Consider the following 10,330-nt stretch of genomic DNA (forward strand, 5'->3'; position numbering starts at 1 on the left):
TTCAAATATAAATTACTGGTAAACCCGTGCATCGCACAGATGCTAACCTAGTAGAGTATAAAAGTAATGTTACGACAATATATATATACTATATGTATAAGTAAAAATGTTGGTGGAATTGTATTCTAAAAATACAAGACATTGTTTTTGTAAAAACCACCTATCATAGCCTTATAGAACCCTCATTGAATTCTTATTACGAGTAAAAGCTGATGTGTGATGAATCTACAAAATCACGAGGTGGAATAATTTTTCCACATATTGCTAAAAATTTGTAAAACTTCCAAAAGAAAATCGATGACATCAAGGTACGTTATGCACTAAAGCAAGAATATTACGATAAAATTTAGAATATTTATAAATTTTTAGTGATAGGTGGGAGGAAACTAATATTCCAAGAAGATATATATACATATTCCTATAATTCTTGTTTTTTTTGTTTTAAGAAAAATCTTGGGTTTTAAAGAATGAGAATAAATTTCCTCAACTTGAAAATAATTATTCTAATTAAATTACAAAAGCATTTCTATGTATAAGAATAGGTGCAATGAGGTTCTTTAACTCTCCAACTAGCTCTTGAAGGGGAGAGAAATTCAACCAAAAGGAAGAACCAACAACCTAGGGGGGAAGGGAGAAAGAGAGAAATTTGATAACTTATTTTTGCATCAATAAAAGAGTTTTTGGGTTAAGTAACTCTTCATGAAAAGATACTTTAAAAAAAGAATCTTGGCCAAGAATAAATTTAAACTCAATTTATTGTCATGTGTTCATGCCTCCTTGCTCGGCTAAGGCCAACCTAACAAGGACACCAATCATAACAGGTCCCTAATTAAATGAGGCCTTACATTTTTGTTAAACGTGTAAATGTGATATCATCAAAACACATAACATCCTTTTTCAAAAGCTATGTTTGGCCACGATATCTAAAATGGAGCTGAAACTGATAAATTAGCTGAAATTAGTAAGGTAATTGAAATTGATAAGTTGCTGAAATTAATAAGGTATTAGATTTCATTAGATGTTTGGTAGAACCTTTTTTTTAGGTAGCATAAATTACTTTTAAATAATAATATATATTTTACAATAAAAAGAATTTAAAGGGATAACTACAAAATTATGAACCTTAATTTGAGATGGTACTCTAATTAACATCTCAATAAAGTCTTATAATTTGATTTAAGATGCTTATCAAACAGTTCTAGCTTAGTCATTTAAGTGCCTTAAAATTTCACTATCTTATCATTTAAGGTACCTGAAATGTGTTATCAGACATGGCCTAAAATTTCAAACCCCACATGTTAAGAGGCACATTGTATATATTGACAAATAGAGCCAACTTCTCACTTTCTTTTATGTTTCTTTTTTTTTTTTTTTCCTCTACTTTCTTAAGTTTAATTTTATGTAATTTGCTGATGGTATTTACTGATTTAGTGTGCAAGTTTCTTAATTTCAAATATTATTTAATTTGCTCACTGGAATTAAATGACAAAGCTTTTTCAATATGAGTATTTCGTATGTTTCATGATTGCCTTATCTTGTGAAAAGCTATTGGCTAATAAATCTATTTCCACCAAGCGAGGTCAATCTAGTGATTAGAAGAAAAAAAAAAAGTCTTATAACATTCAAATTGGAGGTCCAATACCCACTAAGGGCACTTTGAAAGTTGGACTCCCCTTAACCCCTTGAACTCAAAGTTTCTAGCCCAGTTACTCAAGTTAGGTTAAACTATAAGAGATTCCAAACCGGTAGAGTAATTCTTCTTATTACATTTTAGATAATAATCTATATCTTCCATTTCTTATTTTACTCGGTTTACACTCAAATTTTGAAGAAAATCTATAAACTTACAACACCAAAAATAAAGACTTTATATACATTTCTCCATTGTAGTTTTTCCATAGATTTTCCTCCGAATAACATACACAATCTTAGAGATCCGGAGTTTTCTGCACTTCTAATTTTCCAAACACATTGTAATTTTAAAGATAGCATTATACAATAATGAAATTGTGAACCAAATAGCTTTAGAACATGGCCAATCATCACCAACAAAACAGAAAAGGTGTGTATATCTTACAAAAGGTAGACTTTTTCAACTTTTTTCTTCAGTTTATGAACCAACTCTAGCTATCAACACTGGTCTAATTAAGACATTATGATACATGACAGCAATGGAAGTGAAACCGCATGATAAAACCTCCAAATGATGGGGTGCTTCTTCGAATCATGCCAGAGAATGGCTCTAATACTTGAATATAATATAGTCTTGGCGCTGATGTTGCAGAAACATAGGGTGGTTTGGTCATATCACAAGCCAATGCCTCCTCAACTGCTAACTACCCTACTCTCAGCTCGTCGTAGGCTGGCTGTTGCCCCAGCAAGTGAACTGAGCAAAGACTCACCCACTTCGTTCTTACAAAGGGGGCAAAGTGCATTAATCTTGAGCCATTTATCCACACACTCCTTATGAAACAAGTGTGTACATGGCAACTCCCTAAGTTCATCATTGTTTGCATATTTCGCCAAGCATATGCAACAAACCTGAAAGAAGAGAGGACAAAGTCATATAACTGGATCTGGACAATCACCAAACCAGGCATCACAAAACAAGAATAAGATCTAGACCCATTTCTAGTGTCATTGTGAGGCAATTTAAGCTTTGAACTGCTATATACAGAGCAAGCAATTTAGCACCCAAGAATAGATATAATTTAATCATGATTCAGATATTTAGCTTCATCAATTAAAAGGAACTTAGGAAGTAGCTAACTACATCTTATGTATCATAGAAAGGTCGTACTTGGCTAATGGCTAACATAATTCTTCTTTTGGCGTAGATGGCAGTACAACCAATAAATAGAGGAACGGACAAAGATATTGTTAGATACTGGGGCTTATAAGTTAAACATGCAGACTGTTTTGTTTTAGTCCATCTAACTAGATCGATTTTAGCTCAAGGTGCAGCGAGCCACTTATGGCTTGCACATATCAACTCCTTGTACTATATTTCAAACCTGTCTACATAATTAGACAAGCAATCACATGAAAACTGATACTATGCAAAACTATTGGCAATTAGAATTTACACTTCCAGTTCATTAAAAGCAAGAGATTGTAACAAGTTGAATAAGCCAGTAGCTAAGTATCTAGTCTAGACAATTGAATAGAGCATTCCAATAATAAAATTTCTACAGTAGTCATTATATAGCAGTATAGCTCTTCATTGTCATGAAAACTTTCTCCTGTTCCTGAAATGCATCTTTGTAATCTTGAGATATTTTTTTCAAGATTTACAGCCACCTCATGGTTATTAACTCACGCAAAATTCAAACCGCTGGAGATCCATGTGCAATTTTTGGTTTCCATTGATCTATTTTCATGCTTTAAATGTCACTTAACTTCAATTTCTACAATAATATTATCAAAAATTGACTTCTAGCTTTACATAAAAATGCATTGTATGTTTACGGCCATTTAATTTAAAAGTTTCTACTTTCCTACTTTTCCTGACTTACCTTGGCAGGTACCCATTTCCTGTTTCTGTTTTCATGACATATAGTTCACAACTACTAAGAAAATAAAGCAACAGAATAACAAATTACAAAGTATCATGGCTGGTAAGGATTGGCCAGAAAGCACTTACAGCATCTTCTCCTGATATTACGCGTTCCTTCTCTGTTCCTGCAGCTACTACCCCAGCCTCATTACCACCGTCATTGTGTCTGTTTTTCTTTAACTTATATTTGTAGATTGGAAGAGCATTAATTGACTCCGTTGTTGCTCCTCGGGTTTGGTTTAAATCTTCCCTAAAGCCTAGTACAGATATTATACATGGAAGACAGCAGCAAATTGTTGCACAGAGAATAAATGGCATAGCATATCCTATGCAGCTGAAGATGAGGAACACTATACATAACCTGATAAGAGTGAAACTTTCTGAGTTAGTAACTCAGGCAAAGCGGAGAAAATCTACGAAGATCAACCGCAAACACGACCATTTACCTGTACAAGTTGGGAGCTTCAGTAGAAGAAGCATGACCCCCAAAGATCCACACATTACCAACCACGAACCAGATTGCAAAGAAGCAGTCTAGGGCCATCTTAAAGTACTCAATTGAGACCTTTAGCCTGTAGCACAAGGAAGTTCACATAAATTTCTTTTGCTCCTCTAAAATATCATTTGCAACCAAAAATAAAAGCACCAGGAAAAAACAAAAATCAACTAAGTAATTATGTTATTAGTAAAGACTAAAGAGTACAAAGAATCAATCAAGCTTCGGGACCCAACCTCTCAGAATACTTGCAGAAGTCCAAATTGTTATCTTGTTACATTAGCAAATTTTACAGTAAATAAATTTAGGGTGCCTAAAATGAAATCAATTCACCATAGAGCACATAAGTAAAAAGAATGAATACTTCCTCAGTTCCAAAATAGTAGCATGTGTATGACTTTTGTAGTCAAACCTTGTTGACTTCAAAAATTGTTTTCTATCATATCTTAGGAAAAGCATGAAATACACAACGCAGACATACTTCTACAAAAATCAAGCAAAACAATCTTCTTTAACACTAGTTTTGTATTTTAAAGTAATAGTTATTTCAGTCCAGGTTTTCTAATTTAGAGCACAGTTTGTGAAGATAGGACAGGTAAGCAATTCATTTGGCATGCTCGAGTATTATACTTGAGTGTTTGCATATACAAGTGTACAATTTTATTAACAAATGCCGTACATGATATTAAGCAAATTAATGGACTAGCTACAGAAGGCCTTAGTCCTGAACAAATTTGGCACAAAAGGCCACAGAGAAGCATGGCACAGAAAACCCAGGTCTATGAAGCTTTATTAAGCTATATAGTCTATATTAGTCAGTCGAAAAAAAAATTAAAATTTTTTAAAATAAAAAGCTAATAAATTGCATCATCACACCAGTTTTTTATGAACATTTGGGATCTTCAAGGCTCCAATTTCTGTTTTTGTGCAACTAGAGGTTGAACTTTTAAAACAGATTTGTTATCGCAACACTTTTACTTTTAACACTATTAAAACATGCAGCAATGATGGTTTGGAAAGTGATGCTGCTATACTTATCAGTTATCAATAACAAATTTATTTAAAAAGTGAAGTTACATGGGCAAAAGATCTAAATTTTGGGTGGTAAATTAGAGTTTTCAGATCACAAACCAATTGTCAAGTGGAAGTTATCCGACTTTCATTCTAGCTCTCTAAGAAGAAGCTTAATTGGCAAATAATGGCCAACATCTTGACCTCATGCAACAATTTGCCCTATACAGGGAGCACAACAAGGAGGTCAAGTGTTTACAGTGGAAAACATATAAACCATGTGTGTCTCACAGAAAACAGCCACCTTGCAACTTACAAGGATTACAGTGGGCATTTATTGTCATTAAGATCACTTTCTGGTGTGTTTCAAAAAGGCTTCTTTGCTGTGGTCACAGCAGCAAGGCAACACTTTTGGTACCAGCCACAGCTTCCAAAAACAAGATTTGTAACAGTTCAAGTTCCAAAGAATTCAATTGCAAAGAAGGGGCCACATCAGGATTTCCACATACCTCAGAAGAAAACTGAACTACTGAAGTAATATGTTATTACAAAACCTCTTAAGTCTTACCTATACAATCTCAACCCCTCTTAATAAATGATAACTGGTTTTTTAATCACCTTAATGCTTTAATTTTTAGCGATGCTCAAGGAAAAAAGATGATTGCTTAGTTGCTTGATTAAAGCCCTTAGGGCCTTAAAATTGAAAAATAAGTGCCAGGACCAAATTAATGTGATTATGTGAAGTCTAACTGGCATTACCCAAGAGTGTAGGAGAGCATCCCTTTGAAGTAGATGGTCCATCTCCATATCAATTTACTCCTTTACCAATACCCCCCCCCCCCAAAAAAAAAAAACAACAACAAAAAACCGTTTGCTATTATCCAAGTCATATTTCTTAATACAGAGAAGTCAACGCACAAAAAGCAGGCACCGAGCTAAATTTACAAGCTGAATCCATGTACATGAATTGTAACATAAAACATGAGAAATTTAACAGTTCAATATAAAAATACTACTCTGTGTATGGCATTAGTACAGTAGTGCATGATCTGATAGTTTTCGAACGTACATAAAATTCAAACATTGTCCACAATAGGGGCCCACATGTAGGAAGCAAGATCAAAAGGCAAAGAGCCAGCATAATGAATAAATGAATAGATAGTCAGCAAAATAAATACTAGGACAATAATTGATCAGTAATGTATAAAGCATATCAGCAATGGAAAAGAGCATTATAGATCTTCAAACATAGGACCAGTGTCAAAATTCCAATCATTACCTGGCATTTCCCATTGCGACACTTAAAGCACTTGCACTTCTGTTGGAATTACTGGTATGGTTATCATCTTCTATAACTTGTGTAGTAAGAGAAGATGAATGTCCAACAGCTGGATTACCATTAGAAGAAGGTTGTCTGGATAGCGAAACATCTTGTTCGGAAGATTGGTTACGATGAAGATAACGCCAGTAGAGAAGAGGGAGAGTTGCAACACACCCTGTAGCATAACCCACAATCCAAGCAAATAATGGAGTTCGTGGATGCTCGTGCCTCGACAAAGATAATACTATGATAGAAGCCACAATCTGACCTAAGGTGAGAGCTAGTTCAATAGATATCCACAACCCTGAATTTAGTGGGCTTCTGCGCCTTCGGCTATGACCATTCCCTCTTCTGCTTGATGAATTCCTGGAGGTTGAAATGTTGGAAAGAGGAAGTGAAAGCTGAGAAACGGAAGCCCTGGCACTACTTGAAGGCCTGTCTTCAGGTTGAGTAGAGTCCAACTCATTAGAAATTCTATCATGAGCAGAACCAGAAGAAGCTGCCTCTAAACTCCTCCTTATGTCAATCACATGCTCATTCTCATTTCTTCTTTCTGGTTGCTCCATCAATAACGGGTATTTATCAGATTGGCTATTACATTGATAATCTGCAAACCGCAGGTCCATTCAAGACAACCTATAGAAACGGGAGGAATGAATGCATGGAGATTCGATTTAAGACCGTAGAAATCAAAATGTTCACTAATGAGCCTGCCTAATGCGATAACTTGATACCACCAATAACAAGCTATTGACTAGTCTAAAAGGTACACTGAATCTTAACCCTGGTCCTTCTGTTAATAGAATCAACAAACAACACTGTCAGACACTAAGACTTAAAATTTCTGTTCTCTTTCAAATGTAGAAATTTGTTCAATACATGCAATGGAAGCCTCTATAAAAACCTCAAAAATTTTAAACAAATTAAAGAACTAATAATCCAAGAAATTATACATTTTCACCCAGTTCAGCTTGCTAGTTCTCAAAATGCAACCCTGTTTCTTATCTTTACACTAAATCAGAACCCAAGGCAGTACAATTACAAGCAACAGATACTAAAATACTCAAATTCCCCCACGAATCCGCAACCATGTACAAACCAAGTAAAAGGCACAATGAAGAGCTCAAGTTTGCTCCAATTACCCAGTTTTACAAGAATTTAAGGGTCACAACACATGATATACAAAACTTAAAACAATTAAAGAGTGAAAATAACCCCTAAAATTTCAGCAAAATCATCAAATGTTAAGCCCAGATTATTACACCAACCCAGAAATTTTCCAAAATTGTATTTCAGCAAAATCACAAACAAGAAGAAAACCCCACAAAATAGATTAAAATCAAAAACTACCCATCACAGTAAAATTAATCAAAATCACTTAAAATTCTCCCAAAAAAAACCTAAATTCAAACTTTGACTAATAATCAGTACTAACCCAAAATGAGTCAAACAAAATCAACACACTGATTAGATTCAAAATCCCTAAAAATACAATCAAACCCCAGAAAAATTAACAGATTTAACTTAAATTTCAGAACTAAAATTGACCCAATTCATATCTCAATACAGTATAATTAAATTTTCAAAGCAGCTTAACAAACACAAATCTATCCACCTATCATTATTATCATTACTATTATTTTAGCTCAACAAAATCAAAGAAAAACTTACCATAAAAATGCTGATAACAAAAAATTAATGAGGATAATAATTTTGCAGTGATTTTTTATGGGGTTTTAAACACCGGGGTTTGATTTATTTATTTTTTTTTTTCTTCTTATTTTTAATTTTTTTGGGAGTTTACAAGATTTACGCAAATTCAACAAATGGCAAAAATAAAAATAAAAATAAAAAGGAAAAAAGTAAAAATAGCGTCAGCAAAATTATTCTTTGTGCTTACCTATTTTGCTTGGCCGCGTCGATTTGGAATATACTTGGACTAACTTTGTGTGTCAGTCAGCAAGAGATGCACATTAATTTCTTTGATTTTTCAAACATTATCTTTTCTTTTGCTTTTTTTTTTTAATAATGAAAATAAAGTTTATATAGTAATAAGGTGATGAAAATTGAAGAAAAAAATCTTAATCTTATTGATTTTTAAAAAGAGGTGGAAGAAAGAAATTTCAGTGAAGTTTCTGCTCTAAATCGTTTTCCTTCTTACTGTTTTCTTTTGGAAGATACTTCCTTTTTCTTTTGAATATTCGTTCACGTGCTTGAATAGGTTTGTTAATACATAATTTAATTTATTTACGTATATTTATGAATAATTATTTAGGATAGTAAATGAACAATTGAGATAATTCATTGTATCTCAAGTGATTATGTATTTTCTTATACTACGAAATTTTAGTTATATACGAAGTATAATTTAGCTTTTGCATGATTTAGAGAAGTTTAAGGGCGTGTTTCGCATTAGCTTTTTAGTAGCTCCCCTACTTAACAAAAAAAATATGAGTTTTGGCAATATTGTGGTTGCGATAGTTTTTAGTGGGAGCGGTAACTTTTACTCCCTCTGTTTTTTTATTATTATTTATTTGCATCATTTTGACCGGCACAATTGCCGAAACGCAACTTTGACCATTAATATCTTTAATTGGTAATTAGTAAAAATTATAACAAAATTATATTATGAAACTAGACATTATGACGAATCTACTGATATATTATATAATAACAATTATTTATTTTATAAAGGTGAAAAAATTAAGTCAATCATGGTATGTGTATAGTGTAAAAATCAAAATGATGCATTTAAAAAAAACGGAGGGAGTATCAAAAGTTTAAAATATTAGCATTTGAAGGTAGAGATAGTTGTTGAAATTTTTATCTATACTCTTTTTATATGTAGCAACTGGTTAACCATTACTTTGTCAATCACTCATACCTAAATTATCTATCTTCATATTTATCAGCTACCTACACAATTAATAGTTACTTTCACAATTATATTTTGTCGAACAAGTCCTAAGTAGGTGAAAATTGGATAAATAAAGCACAACCTTAAAAGATTTTGTCAAATCGTACTACTCTATTAAAAGTTGCTAGATTTCAAATGTGAATACTCCCTTCTTTAATACGGGAGAAGTACTCTCTTTGGCCCGTCTTTAGTGATCTATTTGGGTTTTTTCACGAGAATTATTAAAGTTGTACATTCTTTAAAACTAATTATTGGGAGTACAAATATGCATGTGAGATTAGAGAGAGATAGATAGAAAGAAAATGTAGTTGGTAGTGTTAAAGAGAGGAAGAGAGAAAGTGTTGTGAAATGATGTTAAGAGTACAAAAGAAAATTATGATAACTCATCAAAAAGAGTGTAATATTGTCAAAAAAGTACACACTTAAAACAGAAATAGATCACTACTCCCTCTGTTTCTAAATACTTGCTCCACTTTCAATTTTAACCGTTTCTAATACTTACTTCATTTCCTTATGTGGAAAGTTTTTACTATATTTAATTTATCTTTATCACCTAGTGGACCCAACATAATCATATTTTATTAATTTCATATTATTTCTCCTCTAATTCTCTCAACTACTTTTGCTTTTTACAGTTTTTCATTCTTCCATCTACCCCACTAGTCCACTACCTCTATAATTTATTACTTTCTCCTAAAACTCTGCGCATAAAAAAATGGAGCAAGTATTTTAAAACGGGGGGAATAAATTTTGACTACCAAAAATAGAATACAGGCCACTAAATAAGGGACAGAGGGAGTAGTAATTAAAGCAAATTAAATTTTTAATGTTTTTTTAGTAGAAAAATGGAAGGCTTTTTGACTTGTTTATTCATTAATCAATCGCGCACATGAAATGATGTAATAATAAGAATTTTTTCAGTTTTATACTCCCTCTGTCCCCGATTGATAGTCATTTTTGCTAAAAAAAAAAATCACGGGAATTAAGGAGAAATAAAGAAAGTACATTGAAAAAGTAAATTTACATTGG

General features: G+C 32.8%; 1 protein-coding gene across 2 annotated transcripts; it reads right to left on the reverse strand.

Moving 5' to 3' along the window:
* Nucleotides 1-1,844: 1,844 nt before the first annotated feature.
* Nucleotides 1,845-8,433, reverse strand: LOC110723106 (E3 ubiquitin-protein ligase At1g12760-like). 2 transcript variants are annotated; one of them, XM_021902405.1, is made up of 5 exons: nt 8,285-8,433; nt 6,343-7,177; nt 4,003-4,128; nt 3,644-3,917; nt 1,845-2,541 (listed from the first exon to the last, which is right to left on the reverse strand). In XM_021902405.1, the coding sequence occupies exons 2-5, from the start codon at nt 7,008-7,010 to the stop codon at nt 2,326-2,328; spliced, it is 1,284 nt and encodes a 427-aa protein (XP_021758097.1). In that variant the 5' UTR covers nt 7,011-7,177; nt 8,285-8,433; the 3' UTR covers nt 1,845-2,325. The 2 variants fall into 2 exon arrangements, with proteins under 2 accessions (XP_021758097.1, XP_021758096.1); XM_021902404.1 differs by lacking the exon at nt 8,285-8,433 and adding an exon at nt 8,056-8,243.
* Between the last annotated feature and the right edge of the window lie 1,897 nt (nt 8,434-10,330).

The sequence above is a fragment of the Chenopodium quinoa genome, unplaced genomic scaffold (assembly GCF_001683475.1).
Source record: "Chenopodium quinoa cultivar QQ74 unplaced genomic scaffold, ASM168347v1, whole genome shotgun sequence".
Lineage (NCBI taxonomy): Eukaryota > Viridiplantae > Streptophyta > Magnoliopsida > Caryophyllales > Amaranthaceae > Chenopodium > Chenopodium quinoa.